The following is a 19,752-nucleotide window of genomic DNA, read 5'->3' as shown; positions in this document are numbered from 1 at the left end:
GAGCCTGCATGGGATTTTCTCTCTCTCTCCCTCTCTCTCTCAAAATAAATAAACTTTAAAAAATAAATCAATAAAGTTTAGCCCTTGTTGGATGGGCCCATCTTCACTTGTTGCCATGAGACAGGCAGCACCTTCTTTCCTACCACACAGTATCTTCTTGAGAATCTTGTCTTGGCCCTGGACAAATTATCAAGACCCTTGAGTCTATGACTCAAACTCCCCACACTCCAAAGATCTTGGATCAGGTCCCTGGTCTAAGACACATACTAATTCAGGCAGTTACAGAGACTAGTATTCCCTATAATGAAGAATGTAAGCCCCAAGAATCCCAATCTTTTCACAAAACTTTATGGACATCTTTTTTTTAGGGTACACTTTTTTCCCCAGGAAATTAGAAATGGCCAGATTATCTGGCCTATCAATCCTGTCTCAGAAATTCCTATGATACATTATCAGCCAACCTGAGCTTTCAATCATCATGTGAAACCTATTTTACTCTGAGCTGATAGTCTAACCAAAAGCAAACAACTTTATCCTTTGTTATTGGTCTGGCTTTATCTCAGATATATGTGCCATTTCCATTATGATTTTTGTAATATATAAAATAGCTCTGTTAGGATTTTTATGAGCTCTTGTGTATCTTAGGGCATATATTGGGAATCTTGACCTAAAGGTTTCTAGACCTTTTCTGATAAAATTAACCAGCCCCCCTCACTTTTGGAGCAATCTATAAAACAGTCTTATCTGAGTCCCAACCCCCCCCCCCCCGCCCCCACCACACACACACGCGCACCATGGCAGTGATTTTGTGCCGGGATCCTGTTCCCGATTCACAGTGTAACCATCCAACAACCACTTGAGAGCCTGAGTGTCAGGCCCTATGCCAGGTGATAGGACTTTAGCAACAAACAAGACTGGTTGCTCAAAGTCTGGGGAAGGAGATGACTATTAATGTGATAAGGGCTATGAGCAGATAAGCATAGAAGTACTATGGGAAGACCCCTAACCTTAACTTGTGGGAGGAAGTGGTATCCAAGCTTAAACCTGGAGGAGAAAGGAAAGCCAGACAAAGAAGTATCCCAAGCAGTGGGAGCAGTGCGCACAAAGACCTAGACATGTGAGGACTGCAAATTGGTCGGCGGGTTGAGACAGAGTACGCAAAAGCATAACGATAGATGGTGCTGGGCGGGCAAAATAATAAAGGACCTTCTTAAACCCAGACTTGATCCTGAGCATGACGGAAAGCCATAGGAAGGTTTGAAGCAAGTTATAGCGTTTTAGAACAGATTCACTTGACAGCAACGTTGAGGATAGACCAGAGGGGCAAGTTCAGAAGCCAACAATATTGGTTCTGTAGTAACCTCTAGAATCTATTAAATTACGTACTTATTCAGCCACACCAAAATGGGAAATTCCATTCCTTTCCCAGAGTTCTTTTTTCTTAATGCCCAATAATCCTGTTTCATTTTACTTCACATATATTTTTGAGTCCTTATCTCTAAGTCTCTCTGCCCCTCCATATTACTGTTTGGATGGTAAACCCTAGGACCGGTCTCTGGGTCCTGGTCACAAGCTAAGTGTTACCAGGCCAACCGGGAAGGCTGTTCCATGAAGCCCAAGCTTCTTACCAGGCTTACGTTGGGCTACATTTTTAAACTGCAATGCTAGGTCAACTTCTCACCATCCTCAAATTCTAGGTTTGCCAACCCAGTCTCTTCCAACCCAGTGTGCTCCTGAGCCCCTCCCACAAGCTTTCCAGTTGCTAAGGGTGTCATGTTTACATTTGAGTATCATCAACATTTGAGTTACCTTTTTTTATTTTTCTTTCCTTGACCACTTGTTCTAGAGTCTGGGGGTGGAGGTATGTACAGTAACGGAGATTGAAATAGTGGGAAATGCAGACTTCCATGAGAAGCTAGATTGTACAATGAATGTGCATTTTCTGATTCCTTGCGATAATTATACTGGGAGGTACAGTGTATATACCTTTTCTGAAAGTTGTGATTGTTGAAGTCAGCTCCATACATTTCAAATTAAGTGCTCTCTTCCTGTGATGTTGATGACTTGTTTAGAGCAGGCGTTCTTCACCCTGTTCAGACCATGGACGTTTTTGGCGATCTGGTGAAGAATGTGGACTCCTTAGAACAATGTTTTCAAATGCATAAAACTAAATATGAAGGACTGCAAAGGACACTAATGATGTTAAAATATAGTTCTTAAGAGACTTTTGAAATGTTGTGGTTGTGTATATAGGTATTTCTTTATTAACACATAAATTAAGGTCTAGTGGTGGTTCTAAAACCTCTGTAATTTCAAAGTAACTGCGAATTATTATTTTGAAATATCTGCAGCAACTGTAATATGATCTCTAAATGTCTGTGATTTCTATTGGTGACAAAGTCGCAGGTACTTCTCATATACTGTTGATTGTTGCCTGTATTTCATAACTGAAGGAAATGATAGATTTCAGTTAGAAGTTAGTGAAAATAAAGATTTAATTTTTTTCCCATTCAAGTTCGCTGAATCCTTGGTTTAAAGGACGTCTAACTTTTGTCATTTTTTATAAGATTTTATTGAAATTCCAGTTCACCTACAGTTTTACTTTGTCATTTTAGGAGCAAAGTATTTTTGTTTGCTTCTTCAATTCTAAATTATTTGGTGTTTTTTTTTTTTTTTTTTTTTTTTTTTTACTGTTTCCTGTGTGCTTTTTATATTTGAATTGTTCTGCAACATTGGAACAGCAATAATTGAAGGCTTGGGCAGAAAGAAAACAGCGACTAATTAGACATGAGAGGTTTCCACAAAAGCTCGATAATGTTACCTCAAGATGTACCATCAGGCAGTCATTGCTGGAGCCCCACATCTGTTGAATCATAATGCTTAAGTATGTCAACTTCAACAACGTGAGGATCATCTGCATTGAACTATATTATAATGCTATCTTGGAAAAGTGTCTGCTTAGATCTATCACGATGGCATTTGTCACTTCTGCCAAGCCCTTCAGAGCAGTCTCACTATCACGTTACATGGGTGCTTACAACATTCTTCTAGGAAAGCAGGCTGGGACCCGCTATTCCCATTCTAGCCTTGGCGTAGACAGTCTCGGAGAGGAGAGAGGGCCAGCCAGCGCTCCCCAACTTATAGGGGAGGAGTGATAAATGCCGAGGCAGGGACCAGGCCTCCCTCTAGGCGGGTCTGGAAGGAGATCTCTCCGGTTCCTGGGTCCATGTAACGGTGGCACCCATTAGCATTCTCCAACCCAGCGTTGGGCACTGGACTGAGAAGCAGTCCTAGCGGATCTTAAACAAAGCAAGGCCTCCAGAAACAACATTGCAGGGAGCGGAGCTCTTTTCACATAGGGGCTCTTACTTCATAATACACGTAGCCCTTTGAGGTAAGTGTCCTTATCTCCATCCTTCAGATGAGGAAAGAGTGCAAGAGGCTGTGACTTGCCACCTTAAATGAGGTAGTACTAATCTGACAGAGTTGGGATGAAAACCCCGGTGTGTCTGACAAGCTGAGGTTTGCTGATCTCACATCTAGGGGGTCTCTCCTAGCCACAGCTGGGCTAAGACAGAACCCCACAGGGTAAGGTATATAGGGAAAGGTAAATCCAGGGAGGAGGGAGAGTCAAGTCTTCATCAAGTGAGGTTTTTACCCGGATCTGGGCACAAACAGTGGATTTAGAAAGGCAGAAGGATGGGGCGCCTGGGTGGCTCAGTCAGCTGAGTGGTTGAGCATCCAACACTTGATTTCTGCTCAGGTCATGATCTCACAGTTCATGGGTTTGAGCCCCCTGTCGGGCTCTGTGCTGGCAGTGTGGAACCTGCTTGGGATTCTCTCTCTCTCTCTCTCTCTCTCTCTCTCTCTCCCCTCTCCCCTGCTTGCCCACTCTCTCTCTCAAAGTAAATAAATAAACTTCCAAAAAATCTTAAAAAACAAAAAAAGGCAGAGAGAGCCAGCAGAAGTCACTCTAAGCAAGTGACAAGCTATAGTCTGGAGAGAGATGTATAACCCATGTAACAGTTTACTCAAATCCAGCATAAAGAAATCCATAAATTAATAAGAAAATGACACCGCCCATAGAAAAATGAACAATAGATAGGAAAAAGCAACACACCAGGGAGGAAATCCGCACGACCCGTGTATAAAAAAGAGCGGCACAAAAGCATGGAGTAGGACAAGGCTTTCCAAACTGAATGTGCTTTTGAATCTCCTGAGACTCTTGTTAAGATGCAGGTCCTGGTTTGGTAGGGCTGGAGTGAGACCCCAGTTCTAAACAGCTCTCAGATGATGCACATGCTGTTTGGAGAAGTGAGAGTGTGGGTACAGGTAGGGTGTGAACTTTCCAGCCAGCCATTTCTGTATCTTGGCTCTGCCTCTTTTTTTTTTTTTTTTTTTAATGTTTTTAATGTTTTTATTTATTTTTGAGACAGAGGCAGAGCATGAGCAGGGGAGGGGCAGAGAGAGAGGGAGACACAGAATCCGAAGCAGGCTCCAGGCTCTGAGCTGTCAGCACAGAGCCCGACGCGGGGCTTGAACCCACGACCTGTGAGATCATGACCTGAGCCGAAGCCAGACGCTTAACCGACAGCCACCCAGGTGCCCCGGCTCTGCCTCTTTTCATCTGTGAAGCTTGGGCAAGTCACCTAATGTCCCCGTGCCTCAGTTTCCTCATCTGTAAAATGGACATGATAGTCCCCATAGTCTGTGCTTGGGAGGACTAAACGAGTCAACATACATACAGCCTGTAGCACAGGGAATGGCAAAAGCGAACGCTCCGTAATTGTCAGTGATTAGTGGCAGCAGTAGTAGAGATGTACTTACTTACTAGAGATGTACAAATTAAACCAGAGATCCGATTTTTGAACCTACCAGACACAGGTGTTTGAAAGTCTGACCACTTCAAGGCTGGGGAGACGGGAGGCAGAACCTCCCACACACTGCTAATGGGCGTGCAAAGCAGTTTGGCAAGTTCCGGTAAAACTGAGGTGTCCTTACCATGTGATTGATGTGATTGTGTGTGTGTGTGTGTGTGTGTGTGTGTGTGCGTGTGTGTGTAGAGAAGGCAGCAGCATTGTAAAAATCAGCCCCTGGAAGCATAGAGGGCATAGTCAGGAAACTAATGGACTCCGGGGAGGGAAGGAAGGGAATAAACACGACTGGGGAGAACAGATGCCTTTGATTTTGCTAAACTTCATAATAGTAAAGATGTCTGAGCAAAAATGACTAAGTCTTGCCCTTTGTTAACTCCGGGGGTAGGTACATGATTATTTGTTACATGATTCTTCCTACCTTTCTGTGATAAGTTTTGGAGACTCTTTTTTTTTTTCCAAGGGAGGGAAGAGGGGAAGAAGGGAGAGGTGAGAGTAAATAGGGAAAGGGCACCTGGGGGTGCTACTGGGTGTTGAGTGGGGAGGACAGAGAGGTCCTTTTATTGGGGCACCACCTTTCTTCTGGAATGAATGGATAGGAAGCTTAGAGATACAGATGAGAGAGCTGAAGCTCAGAGAGGTTGGGTAACCGACCTGCCAGAGGCCGCACAGCCAGCGTGGGACCATTTGGACGCTCAGCTCCAAAGCTCCTGTTCTTGCTGGAAGTTGGGTCCAGCAGGCCCCAGCCAAGGCCAAGGGAGCTCAGCAGGGTTGCCCAAGGGAACCCATGGTAGACATCTCTGCTCAATCTTAAAACCCTGAGTCCTGACCTCAGAAACCCTGCGAACCCCGTGCGCCAGACATCCTCTACCAATCAGTTGCCATTGGCACACCAGATGGGATCTAGCCGGCATCTTTAGCAGATGGTGTGGCGCGTCCCGCCCATAGCCCTCAGCCCTTTCCATTTCAGGGCACATCAACCTAGCCCGCATCTCTGCGCCTGAGGCAGGCCAGCGGTGCCAGGAGTGAGTACCCTCCGGCGAGTCTCAGCCAGTGACTAGCACGAGCGGGCAGATAAATACCCCAGTGCCCTGGCCTTCAGGCCGGGGAACTCTGAGGTGCCCGTCGTGGGAATGGGCTCGATACCATGCCCGTTACGGGGTCCTTCCTTTCCCCGTCTCACTTCCCGCACTCCCCAGCTGGCATTTCCAGGCATCACTCCCAATTAAGCCTATTTGCCTTTCAGTCTGGTCTTATGGTCTGATTATAGGAGTCCCCAGCTAAGACACCCCCTTCATCTAGTCTAAGCTTTTCACCTACGCACGAGGAAACTGAAGCTCCGAGAAGGGGAGCCACTCGCCCACAGCAGCGCCAGTGGCAGGGCCCTCAGGAGAGCCTGCGGGTTTAGCCCTTACCAGTGCCGCTGCCTCCAGAGGGCTGCCCATCCCGCCCTACCGCAGGCGGATCCGGTACTTAATATCCCAACGCAAAAGAGAAGGTCAGTGACAGGTTAGACAACCCCTGGGTATCAGAGGCAGGCTGCAGAGGGACCTTCCCTGGAGGCCCCAACGGACACCTCTCCTCCCTTGGTCCTCCAACCAGTCCCTTAAGCTCCCTGGGCCTTGGTCTCCCCAGCGGTGGGATGAGGGTTGAGCAACCTGCCCACCCCTCCCCCATCAGGGGCCCCACTTCCAGAAAGATGAAACCGTATGTGGCGGGGCTCCCGGGTGGCTCAGTCAGTTAAGCGTCAGACTCTTGATTTCGGTTCAGGTCACGATCTCATGGTTCATGAGATTAAGCCCCACGTCGGGCTCTGTGCTGACATCACAGAGCCTGCTTGGATCCTCTCTCCCCCTCTCTCTGCCCCTCGACCGCTCATTCTCTCTCTCTCTCTCTCTCTCTCTCTCTCTCTCTCTCTCAAAAATAACCATTAAAAGAAAAAATTTTTTTGAATTTTAATGTTTATTTTTGGAGAGAGAGAGAGACAGAGCTCAAGCAGGGAAGGGGCAGAGAGAGGGAGACACAGAATCTGAAGCAGGCTCTAGTCTCTGAGGTGTCAGCACAGAGCCCGATGCAGGGTTAGAACTCACAAACGGTGAGATCATGACCTGAGCCAAAGTCGGATGCTTAACTGACTGAGCTGCCCAGGTGCCCCTAAAAGAAAATTTTAAAGGAAGGAAAAGAAAAGAGAAGAGAAAAGGTACATGGCTACTTTTTAAAATAAAATAATTTAAAATTATATCTGCTTTATAATTTTAGTGGAAAATTCATATTCTTTCCACATAGATAACCTATGAAATTGAATAGAAGAACAATAAGAAGACGACTCCTGTTTTTTAGCCACTAGAACACTAATTCTGGGTATTTCTGCCTGGATCTTTATGTGGCCGAGGGGCCGGAGATCCCCCAGTCTCATCACTGATGTAGAGGAAAAAGCAGGTCTGAACCCCGCTTGCCCCCTACTGCGACACTTGGGGCAATTTCTCCCTCTCTGAACCACAGGCTCTTGGTTGGTAACGTGGGCAGGAAGATTCTAACCTGAGAGTGTGCCATCAGACTGCAGGGTGGGGAGAGGCCAGGCAGGAGCCTGGGAAGGGACTGCCCGCAGGGAGGGTGTGGCCAGGCCTCACACCCTCCCTCCTCCAGGCTGCCCCTGGTGACAGGGCAGGAACCCGCTGAGTTCTCTGCATGGGGCCCCCAGTGCCAGGAGGCTGGAGCTGGGAGCTAGAGGCCAGAGACATGAACAAAATCTTCCCCCAGGTAAGAGCTGATTGATGGATTGATTTTTTTTTTTTTCAAATTTTATTTCAGAAAGAGAGTGTGGGAGCAGGGGAGAGAGGCAGAGGGAGAGGGAGAGAGAAATCTCAAGCAGGCTCCACGCTCAGTGCAGAGCCCAACGTGGGGCTTGATCCCACAACCCTGGAATCATGATGCGAGCAGAAATCAAGAGTCGGTTGTTCAACCAACTGAATCACCCAGGTGCCCCAAGAACAGCTTTAAAATGGCTCCTGACCTGGGGGAGTCAACCCCGGGGCAAGGAGTGGGCAGTAAAGTGGTGAGGTGCTGAGGTGGCCCAGGTCCCCCTTGCTCTGGAGGCTCCCTCCCAGATTGTAGGGGGCCCAACAGGTGAACCAGCTGCACAGTTTGGGTGGTGGGTGCTGGAAGGGGGACAGAGGAACCAGGTGGACAGGAGGCCAGGGGAGGCAGCCATCACCATTACAGGAGGGGGCATCAAGGAAAGCCCCTCCAAGGAGGAGCCTAAGCCAGTTTGAAGGAGGAATGTTTGCCAAGTGGAGAGAAAGGCGTTGCAGGCAGAGGGCACAGTCTAGGCGCAGGTGTGGAATCGAGAAGCAGGTCTGAGGCACTTAGCGCACTGGCTTTGGGGGCCTGTGGTTCCATGGAAGACTCTCCGTGACCCTTCTGAAAACCCGTTCTGTCTCTTGGGCAGGGAGATGGCAATGGCAATGCTGCTGCTGGAACCAAAGCCCTCCCTGGAGGGGAAGGTAAAGGACAGAGGGCTCCCAGGTGGGGCTCCCTTGAGGCTGGGCCACGGCTACAGACGCATGAAGAGGGCTCCCCACGGCTCCCACTGTCCCTCGGACCTCTGCCCCCATGCTAATGTCACCCGCTCCCAGCTTCCTGGCCAGCCCTGCTGACGGTCACCTGCTTACGAGGCTTGTTCTTTCTCTCCATGCGTTCGTTGAGCGCCTGCTGTGCGCTGCCTATGACAGACCCCGCGCCACATACAGCGCCCCCTGTAACCTATAGAGGGAAGAGCTCTGGAGCCAAAGCCCTGACTGAGTGCATGACCTGAGCTCTGCTCTTTACCTCTGAGGGATAAAGCGGGCAGAATCACATACTTAGCACTTCCATTGTGACACTGACTCACGGTGTACCCAGCACAGTTTGCTTTCCCTTTATGCAGTGAAGGAAGGAAGGAACACACATCTATTGAGCCCTGTCTTGGCCCATTTCTGTCACCGAGGAAACAGAACCAGAGAGGAGGATGATAATAATAATGGCTATAAAGAATCAACCCCCCTAGTATGTGCCTGGCACTGTATGGCCTCTTTTTAATCCCCAGGCCGCTCCGGGAAGGGGTCCTGTTTGGGGCAGTAACAAGACGGGGCAGCTGAGGAGAAGGGAGTTTGGGGAACTTGGCCAAACTGGGATCCCACACAGCTGGGAGGTGGGAGAGGTGGAGTTCAAATTCGAACTGGGGTTCCTCTGGCGGCAAAGCCCCTGCGTCCCTGTGGCTCCACACCGGGGCTTGTGTATTTCCCAGTGCGGCTCCCGGTGGGCGTGGCTGTGGAACAGACAGTCTGGGTTCCCGTCTGTCCGGAACGGATTGGCGCCCGAGGGCTTTTTAGCTTTGCGGAGCGGCATCTTCACCGGGGCTCAGGCCCTGGTGCCGCCAATGGGTCTCAAGCGTCTCCCGCGACACCCCGCCCGCAGCCCGTGCTGCACAAATATTTGAGGAGCAGCTGCTTGGCTGACCAGGCTCCCCGCTGTCTCCCTGGCTACCGGAGTTTACTCTGTGTCTGCCACCGACCAGGGCTGCGGGGGTTGGGGATTTTCAGTTCATGCTGCATCGCCTGTTCTAGATCCTCTCCCAGGGCACACCAGGGGCTCCAGCCACACCAGGCCACTTGCCCTTCCCCGCGCGCCCTCCGTCAAGCCTTTACTCTTACACTCTCTACCTGGGATGCCTTGTCCTCGCACCCTCGCCTCACCTGCCTGTGGAAATCCCACCTGTGCTTTCCACACCCCTCCGTCCAGCAGCCATGCCACCTTGCTCATGCCTGCTCGACACTTAGTGCCTGGCACTGGAGCTGCCCGTGTCCAGGTACCCGTCTGACGGGCGGGCAAGCACAGAGTAGGCAGCTCCGGAAATGTGAGTGGACTGGAGGGAAGAGACATGAACTCACCCGAACTGGGGGCCCTCCCGTATCTCTGGGATCTCTAGGTCAGAGTAGTCACAAAGCACCTACTGTGTGTCTTGCCTCTCAACGGGACGCTGGAGACCTCGAGATGCCTAAGACCTCTCTCACTCCTTTTTCTGCGATAACTGTGGCCCAGAGGACAGAGCAGTGGGCACCCACACTCTTCCTTTTCCGCATCCATGCCTTGTCCTCTAAGCACAACAACAAGCTTTCAGGGCATAAGGAACAGAGCCATGACTACTGTTTTTCTGTCCTTTACAGAGCAGGCACCTCATAGGTCCTTAATAAAGCTTTCTTTCATTATTTTCATGAGGAAGCAAAATTTAAAGGAGCCGGGGAAGTTAAAGGAGCAGGATGTCTCCTCTCACAGTTGTTTCCACAGCGCCTAGGATACAGCTTGGCACATAGTCGGTGCTCAGCAAACAATAATAGCTAAAGCCTTTAGAGCACTTACTATGTGCCAAGCTCTGCTCTTATCCGTTAACTAGCTTAGCTTAGCTCTCTCAACAACCCTAAGGTAGGTATTATGACCCCCATTTTCCACATGAGGAAAGAGGCCTAGAAAAATAAAGTGGTTTCTCAGTATGGTCCAGTTGGGATTCTAACCAGCATCCTGGCTGGCTCCAGAATGGACGATCAGCTGGCATGCTGCAAAGGGCACGACTCATGTCCCAGCTCTGCACAAGGTGACCTGGACATTTTCTTCTCTGAGCCTCAGTTTCCTCATCTATAAAATAAAGGTTCTTTTTGAAAAATTAATGACTATGAAGGCCCACTTTAGTTTTTCCCCAGGCAGGGGCTCACCAAGCAGGTGGACATCTCTCTTGGCCCCCTGAGGAGAAGTCCTCGAGGGAGGACATCTGGGTGAGGGCAGTGGAGCAGTGACTGGGATGTTTTTTCTGACATGTTTATCACTGGCCAGCTACTTACTGGCCGGGGCGAGGGATGGGTGCTTGGTGGAGGTGGGCCCACAGGCAGGACCGGGAGCATCGTGGAAGGCTCAGGCACCCCCTCCTCCAGGGAGCCCTTCCTGCCCCTGCACCCCTAGGAGGGGAGGCACACCTATAGGGGCCAGGGATTAGGATCCCTAGCTGCTTGGTCACTGGTTTCCCACCCCATACATCATAGGCTTTGGCTCCCTCTGTTGCTCACGCCGAGGCGCCTGCCTCTCAGCCTTCTTGCTCCTGCTTCTGGTGACTCTCGCAGCCCTGATCGCGCTGGTCACCATCCTTGGACTCCCCCCGCGCACACCAGGTCAGTGTGGTCAAGAGAGGGTGGGCTGGACTTACCAGGAGGGGATTGGGGACAGGGAGATAAAGAATCCTAACGCCGCTGGCTGCTCCACGAACAGGCTTTGGGACAATTCCCAGGGTGTGTGCGCAGACTCGGCCCACATGCACGTCTGAGCTGCCATTTGCACATCTGTGATAGGAGTTATTGAGAGGACCAGCTCTGACATCACCTTCCTCAGGAATCCTCCCTGGCCCATAGGCTAGGCCATGTGTCTCGGTCCCCACAGCCCCACATACTTCCTCTTCCCCTGGCCTGGCTATCCTGGGAGGTGCCGTCTACCTGTGTATCTGCCTCCACCATAAAGGACAGGGACGTGTCTGGGACATCCCTGCAGCCCTGACTTCAGTGCTGAACCCCAACACAGTCTCTGCCTCGTGGAGCTCGCAGTTTGGAGATTAAAGGACATTCATCAAATAAGCACCTGTAGGCAGGATTAATGGGGGCTCTGCGAGTCTGGAACAGGGGCACTGACCCAGTCTAGGAGTCACGTGGGCGCCCTGAGAGGTGAAAGGGAGCCGAGCCATGAAGAAAAAGTGGGAACTGGTTACTGGAGGGGGTGGCAGGAAAAATGTCCTGGGCACAGGCAACCCCATGTGTAGAGTCCCTGGGATGAGAGGAAACATGAGGAGGAGAGACTGCAGGAGGCCAGGGGACACCCAGGGCAAGAGCAGGGGGCGAGGCAGGTGCCCAGGGCCTCAGGGCTGTCCTGGGGAGGGGTCACCGTCCAGAGAGCCATGGGAAGGGGCTTAAGCTGGGGGTGGGGTGTCATTTCTCAGAGAGGTCTCTGGAGCCAGGTGGGGGGGTATAAGGGGACAATGTGGGGGTAGGGGGTAAAATCCACAGTACTCTATGTGCCTGTGCAAGAACACGGGCACGGCCGGTAGACATGAACACATGTGGAGCTGCACTCATGTGCCCGTGAATGACACGTATGTCTGTATGTGTGTGTCAGTGTGTGTGCGGGTGTCTGTGTGTGTGTTCGTGTGCATGTGTGTGCACGTGTCTGAGTATGTGCATGTGTGTCGCTGTGTGTATGTATGTGTGACAATGTGAGTATCTCTGAGAGTCAGTCCCCCTCCTAGAAGCCAAGCTAGCTCCGGGAGGTGAGACGTGGTTCATGGGTGCCCAAACACACGTGCACAGCCCTGATCCCATCTCCAACCTGCACACACGTATATATACACAGGCCCAGCCCGTGGGGCCAGGGCGACCCCCCACTTGTCTGCCAGTCTCTCTCCTTTAGTTCTTTGGAGCAGCCACGGGGTGGGTGTTCCCCCCAGTGGGATGGAAGAGAAGACTCTCAGCTGGACACTGGGGGGCCAGCCTCAGCCTCAGGGAAGAGCCAGCCCCAGCAGGCCTGGGCTATCAGCGGTGGGACTGGGCCTTGCATCTGTCTGAGCCTCACTTTTCTCATCTGTAAAGTGGGGCTAATGATGACACCTCACAGGGCTTTTGGGGGAAACAGTAGAGTACAAATGTGAAAGGGCTCTGCAGCCCATGAAGTTGTGCCCACAGGTAAGGGACTGTGGCCTAACGGTCCCCAGCAGGCCCCACTAGATTGCTCCTGCCAACCTGACCTGGCACCAGGACCTCCACGATTAAAACCACTTCATGGACTGGAACGCTGTCCTCAGGGGCCTCCATGGGACTGGCCCTAAGCTCTCAGTAAAGGAGGGAACCATGACTCACTCTGCCTGTTCTCTGTGGTAGGGTCATTCACACACAAGCTTTCATGTAACCTCTCCAGCAGTCCTATGGGGTTTGTGCTCTGATCTCCATTGTACAGACAAGGAATCTGAGACTCAGAGAGGTCAAGTAGTCTGCCGAAGGTCACACAGCTGGCAAATGGTAGAGTGGGGGCTTGGACCTCATCTCCGTCACCATCCTGCCAGGGTCACACCTGGTCCTGTGGGCAGGCTCAGTGAAAGGCTCAGCTTCAGGTACTCGTGATGTCCTTGTAAGCACCGCTCTTGAGCCTCCGGGGTCTCTCCCTGCCAACTCAGGGGTCCAGACCTGTGTGACACTGATGAACAGGACAGGCTTCCTGTGCCACGACCGGAGGAGCTGCGTCCCAGCCAGCAGGGTCTGTGACGGCGTCCGCACCTGTGCCCAGGGCGAGGATGAGGACGAGGCCATGTGCCGTGAGTACCTGCTCAGTCCCGCCCTGCCCCGAGTGGGCCCCTCCAGGGCCCATTTGCGGTTGCCCCCCCACTCTGTTCTCCCTGCAGCCATACTGAAGCTCTACAGTCCCCAGTCTACCAGGCACCTTCATGTCCCCCAGCCTTTGCTTGTATGGTACCCTCAGCGAGGAGCACTGTCCTCACCCTGTCCCAGGCACATGCACACATACGTGCCCATGCTAGGAAGGTCTTCGCTCTGTGCATCTCCACTCCCTGAGAACCTGTATCCATCTTTCAAGGGAAAGGTCAAGTGTTAACTCCACCAGGAAACCTTCCCTGACTCTCAAAGTAGGTTAATTCCCTCCCCTGGGCTCCCATAGCCCCCGTGCTTCCCCCTCTCCCGGCCCTACTCACATTGGCACATTGGCCACCCCCACCAGACTGTGAACCCCTCTAGGGCAGGCCTGGTCTACTTGGTCTGGGGGCTCCAGTTCCTGGCAGAGGACTAGATCTGGGATGATTTCCTGAATCAATGATGGAATGAGTGAATGAGTGGGAAAACCTGGTCCCAGAACTTAGAGACCTGACAGTACTCAGGAGAGAAAAACCATGGCTGTGTAGACGAGGCACTTTCCATGTAGGAGGGAGAGAGTCTACTGTGTTGGAGTGGGTGGGTGGGTGGGGGGGAACTGATGGGGAAAGGGTCAATTTATCGTGGACACGCTAGACTAGAGGAGATGTTAAAGGTCATCTGGTCCATGTCCCAGCTCGTGCTCAATGCCCTCATAACAAACCCAATAAAGGCCACTGAGCCTCTGCTTGCATACGTCTAGGATGGGGGGCTCACTACAGCGTGAGGCACTGCTCCCCTCCTTCATCACATAGTTTCCATGGGAATGTCTCCCTTGTGCCAAGTTTAGAGCTGTCTCCCTGCAGCATCCTTGATTGGTTCCAACTCTGTTCTCTCATCTGAACCACATTTTAATCTATCTTCCATGATGGTGGCACTGCATGGATTTGCAGATTGCTCTCTCGCCTACCGTGAGAGTCTCCTTCCTCGGGCCACACTCTGAACTCCTACAGTCATCCCCTCATGCTTGGTTTTCTCCATTCCACCAGCACACCATAGGACACACACCAGCTACCCTTGCCCCTCTCCCTGGTCGGGCTCCAGAAGCATCCATGACGTTTCTGGCTGGCCCTGGCTTGTCCAAGGAACAAAGGCTTTTCCACTCCCAAAGGCCTCTCGTGATGTGGCCTGAGTTTATGTGAATTTTTGGTAGCCCTTTCACCCCTCTAACACAGAACCCACTTGCAAGAACGGTGCTCTGACGCCCTCTCACAAAGTATGTGAACATGCATCCTCTGAGTTCTGGCGCCCGAATGCAAGATTTCATGTTTACTCTTGTTATGTTCCTGTTGGAGGCTTCCTGGAGGTGAAGGAACTTGAACCTGGACTTAGAAGTGGGATGGTTTTGGAGAGGTGTCAAGAAGGACATTTCCGGAGGAAGGAATAGTGCAAGCCCTGGTGTGGGGTGGGCATGCACCAGAGCCAAGCCGGGAATGAGGAAGGGAGATGCCACTCTCTGGGCATCTTGTTGGGCAGACAGGGAAAGAGCACTCCTCTGCCCTTGACGTGACCTCTGCCCCAGGAAACCTCCTTGTGAGCCCGTTTCGCAACTGCCAGGGTGGCCAGGACAATCCACCTCCTGATAGACGTCTGGAGGCCGGATGTGGACTTCCCCCTGCTTCACCTGTCCCCCTGTAGGGGATGTGCCCCAGAGCCTCCCCAGCTTCCTCATGGCCCGCTGTGGAGACCCGACTTCCTGGATCTACTCGGACCAAAAGTGTGATGGCATTAACAACTGCGGGGACTGCTCAGATGAACTGAGCCCAGGTAAGGGTCTGGGCACAGGCCAGGCTGGGGCAGGTGACCAGGCAGTGGCCAAAGGGCAGAAGTTGACCAGAGAATCTCAGAGGTTCCCCCTGCCTCCCCTTCTCACATACCATGAAGTTCTCTACCCCTGCTTGAATGCCTCCAGTGGTGGAGTGCTCACTACCACTCCAGGTGGCTCCTGCTGGAGTAGGTTATTCTTCTGTGGTGGGGAGCTCACCCTCAAGGGCACAGATGAGGAAACTGGGACCCAGAGGGTGGTCACGCAAAGAGTACGTACATGGCTGAACTGGGATGTGAACCCGAGTTTCCTCCATCCCCTCTGTACCTCCCAAAAGCCCTGTGAAGAAGCAGCATAGGAATCACTGGCCCCAAATTCATATGTAGGTAAACTGAGGCCAGAGAAGGGACTTAACAGAATAAGTGATAGGAAAGAAGCATGGGTATAAACCCAGGTCTCCTGACTACAAGTCTGAAGCTCTTTCACTGCCCAGACTTTCCTTTCAATCTCTTCCCCATTGTTCAATCAACAAACGTGTTCCGAGCACTGTGAGGGGCTGGCCCTGGTGCCAGGTTCTGCTGGGGGATAGTCAGGAGTCAAACATGTGTCCTACCCTCAGGACTAACATCACGTTGATGCCAAAAGGAAGTGCTGGGTTCCAAAAACCCTAGAGAGGGTTTGCGGGGCAGGGGGTGGGGGGGGGGGTGGGTAAGAATCAAGGGAGACTTCTCAGAAGAGGCACTGTTCAAGCAGGTTTTAACAGGCAGATGCTGAGTGTGCAAGAAGCACACTGGAGGCCCAGGGTACAGGGTGAAGGCAGGAAGTCTGTGAGCCATCCTCCGAGAGTCGCCATAAGTTGGCTGGCGTGGCTGAGTCAGAGCGAGGGAGGGAAGACGGGCTGCGGGAGACAATACGCTCCCCTTAATATCCCACACTGACCATGGGCCTGGCACTTTGCTTATCTTCCTTAATAACATCCTTGAGCAGATGAGGAAACTGAGGCTCAGACAGGGTAAGGCTGTGTGTGGTCACATAGCCTATGATTTGGGGAGTCTAAATTCTCTCTCCCACTGGGAGATAAGGCATACAGGCGACCCATGTCTGATGGGGTGGCTTTATGGGGAGCTATGGCAGATTTCAGAGCCAGGGGTGGGCGGGTGCCTAGGGCACTCCAGGACACAGCAGCAGCGTTTCTGCTGGCTCTTGTGCCCACAGTGACTGCATGCCCACCCTGTGGCCCCGGCTGGTGGCGCTGCCCCTCCACTGTCTTCAAGTACTGTGACTGCATCCCAAGGGTCCTGTGCCGTGACCACACGCAGCACTGCTCCGACTGGTCTGATGAATACTCCTGTCCTGGACCCTGAGGGGGCCACCCGGGCCAGGCTGGGAGGCTGGCTGGAACGGCACTCATAACCCTTCACACGAGCATCACATCCAAGAACGCGAAGGCAGGAAGGAGGCTACAAGATCATCTAGTGGGATCCATGCACCACTGCCTGTGAACAAGAATCCCCTCTCCTGGGGGCTCCTGGGTGGCTCAGTCGATTAAATCTCAAACTCCTGATTTTGGCTCAGGTCATGATCTCAGGGTCGTGAGTTCGAGCCCTGCACCAGGCTCTGAGCCGAGCATGGAGCCTACTTAAGAATCTCTCTCTCCCTCTCACTCTGCCCCTCCCCTGCTTGCTCTCTCTCTTAAAAAACTGCCTCTCCTGCCTTCAAGTTGGTCAGCCTCTCCTTGAATGCCTACAGTGATAAGGGTTCACTACCGTAATAGGCAGCTCCTAAGATGAATGGAATCTGCCTCCATGATTTTGGGCCTGTTTCTGGGCGACACAGAAGAAATACGTTCCTCTGCCCTAAGACAGGCTTGCAGATCCTGACCTTGTCACCCCTTAGAAAAAGGTTAAGTCTGGGACTTAAACAGCCAAGCTAAGGAATTTAGCTCTTAGGGATGGAACATACATGTGAAGTGTATGCCACTTTCTGCCCCTCTGGTACCTAAGACAAACGGCCGGGCTCACGTGCAGCCTTAGCATTTTTCTCAACACAGTAATCCCAGTGAGTGCTACTGATTGACCGCAGAAGATTGCATATGAGGCAGGGTACAGGCCATTCAGCCGTTGGGAAGCTGTCACCGGAGGCTCTGAGCCGGAGAATAGAGGGTCAGGAGAAAGCGAAGCTTGAGGAGCTGCTCACTGCCCATTCTCCACCCTACCACTCCCCACCCTCTACCCTGTGACCAGCTGCCCAGCCAAACAGCCCAGGTTTCCTGAAGCGGGTGTTGTATTTTGGTGCTGGTGTCTGAGTGAATGAACTGTTTCTTTGAATACTTTCTGGTTTCACAGTAGCCAGACAGAAGAGGACGGTATCCCCATTGAACAGATGAGAAAACTGAGGCCCAGAGGAAGAAATGGCTTGCTCAGGTCATACAGCAAAGACAGTGCTGGAACTGGAACTCAAGCATGGTCTCTGGTCTCTAGGCTCTGAAGCCTTTCCTGCTACCAATGTGATTTATACCTTGGCCAGGAACAGAATCTCTGTGGGGTATTTAAACAAGGTAGCTTGAAGGGCAGAATGTGGCCTGCCCTTATTCCAAAAGAGAGACTTAGAATCTGGCCAACGAGAGGGTTCCTGTTGAAGGAGACAGACATATCTCCATTGGAAATTAATTGGTTTTATACAGCAGTCTTTTGTGAGTTTTGAGTTGAAAATGAGCATCTGAGAGATTGCTGAGCTCCAGTTCATCCTTTGACTCACTGCACAGCCTCCGTGCACCTGCTGTGGGCCAAGCCAGGGCCAGGCACCCAAGAGTGAAGACAGCTGGATCCCAGCACATGAGGAACAGAGTCTCATGGGGGAGGCACCTCACACGTAGAGGGATGGATGGGCAACAGGAAATGCTGGGATCAGGGCACCAAGGAGAGGCCTTTGGGGAGTGAGGATACAATCATGTCCCTGACACTGACGACCTGAGGACCAGCTCCTGGAACAAGGTGCCTCAGGGATGCTGGCTGAGGGATGGTCAGCCCAGGGCTCTGGCACCCTTGGCTGAGCTTCATTCCCACTAACGGCACAAGTGAGGCACTTCTGACACCTGGTCCACAGCAAGGACACTTGGGCTGGCTCTGGAGGGTAGGGGAATTTCCAGGGGTAGAGGTGGAGGAGAAGGGCATTCCCCTCCAAGGGGCCAGTGTGAATGAAAGTATGGGTGTGGGATAGGGCACAGCTCGGCCAAGGAATGCCCAGCAGGCCAGAGAGGCCAAAGCATGGGCTGGGGGTAGGAGACAGTAGGAGACAAGGTGAGGAGGCGAAGAGGGATGTGATCCCTCAGGGCACAGCTTGTCACGCTTCACCCTAAGGGCAGTGGGCATCATCGGGGCCAAGGAGCAAGGAAGTTTTCTGGACCTCTGATGAACTTTAATTGCAATAATCCAAGAAAGAGATGCCAGCACTTGGACCAACTGGGCAGAGGGGGTAGTCAAGGGCTACTTATGGGTGGGGAAACCTGGGCCTTAGGTCCCTATGGGAGCATGGGTGGGGGCAGGGAGAGGAGGGCCCTATGGGAGCATTGGGGGGCAGTGGGGAGAGGAGGGCCCTATGGGAGTGAGGTGGGGGGCGGGGAGAGGAGGTCCCTATGGGTGCCTGGGCGGGGGGGGGGGGGGGGCATGGGAAAAGGGAAAAGGAGATAGAGGAGTCCAGAGGCCTGAGAAGGAGTACCAGTCCTCCCTCCCTGGGCCATGCCTTCTCCAACAGGACACCCGTCTCCAGGGGAAGAAAGGAACAAGGAACGTTCCAGAGGCACATTCCAGCACTCAGATATAATGTGTTTCCAATGCCCTGAGCCCTGGCTGTTGAAAACAAAGTTGCTGGGAGGAGGCCATGGGAATATGCCCTTAGTTTGCTCACACCAGTCAGCCTCAGTGGTTCGGGCAGCAGGAGAGTGCCAGGTTCCCGCCAGGAAAACATTTCCTATTGGTGCCGTAGTTGGGCCCTGCAGAGTAGAGGCAGGTGGACCCCAGTGGTCATCCAGTCCTGGGCTTCTTCAGTGGTCGCGGTTCTTTTCAGAAAGTGCCCGTTCGGGGTGTCTGGGTGGCTTAGTCGGTTGAGCATCCGACTTCGGCTCAGGTCACGATCTCACAGTCTGTGAGTTCAAGCCCCGCGTCGGGCTCCGTGCTGACAGCTCAGAACCTGGAGCCTGCTTCAGATTCTGTGTCTCCCTCTCTCTCTGCCCCTCCCCCACTCACGCTCTGTCTCTATCAAAAAATGAATAAACGTTAAAAAAAAAAGTTTTAAAAAAAGAAAGTGCCCGGAGGCCCCACTGTTTGCACATCATTTTACCCTCCTCTCTCCACCAAACCCCTCCACGGGCCCCTAGGGAGCATGTGAAAGACGTTTCCTTTCTCAGGACAGAGAAACAAGGCTGGGACAAACTTGTCCCAGTCCACGCAGTGTGCCAGTAGCAAGGCAAGGACTAAAAGCCAGCTTTCCAGGTGCACACAGTTGGCACTTGATGAGTGCTTACTATGAGCCACGCATGCACAGTTCTAAGTGAGAGCTTAACCCTCTGACCGGTCGGGGGCAGAGCCAGGGGCCTGGGCACTTAGCTGTGGCAGTCTGCTGTTGAACA

The 19,752-nt window shown here is 52.1% G+C and overlaps 1 protein-coding gene across 1 annotated transcript; it reads left to right on the top strand.

The window, feature by feature from the left end:
• Nucleotides 1-6,859: 6,859 nt before the first annotated feature.
• On the top strand, nt 6,860-16,689 carry LDLRAD1 (low density lipoprotein receptor class A domain containing 1). The gene is made up of 6 exons (XM_086717064.1): nt 6,860-7,634; nt 8,323-8,377; nt 10,946-11,071; nt 13,114-13,251; nt 14,999-15,127; nt 16,341-16,689. The coding sequence occupies exons 1-6, from the start codon at nt 7,563-7,565 to the stop codon at nt 16,487-16,489; spliced, it is 669 nt and encodes a 222-aa protein (XP_086573190.1). The 5' UTR covers nt 6,860-7,562; the 3' UTR covers nt 16,490-16,689.
• Nucleotides 16,690-19,752: the final 3,063 nt, after the last annotated feature.

The sequence above is a fragment of the Puma concolor genome, chromosome C1 (assembly GCF_028749965.1).
Source record: "Puma concolor isolate L17-30 chromosome C1, mPumCon1.1.hap2, whole genome shotgun sequence".
Taxonomy (NCBI): Eukaryota; Metazoa; Chordata; class Mammalia; order Carnivora; family Felidae; genus Puma; species Puma concolor.
The sequence above is the reverse complement of the archived record's forward strand: the minus strand, read 5'-3'. Positions and strand labels throughout refer to the sequence as shown.

Bases quoted from the DNA above. Each gene is read 5' to 3' on its own strand.
- LDLRAD1 (XM_086717064.1), top strand. From the start codon at position 7,563: ATGGGGCCCCCAGTGCCAGGAGGCTGGAGCTGGGAGCTAGAGGCCAGA. The intron at 7,635-8,322 runs GTAAGAGCTGAT...TCTCTTGGGCAG, and splicing joins TGAACAAAATCTTCCCCCAG to GGAGATGGCAATGGCAATGC. The intron at 13,252-14,998 runs GTGAGTACCTGC...GTCCCCCTGTAG, and splicing joins TGAGGACGAGGCCATGTGCC to GGGATGTGCCCCAGAGCCTC.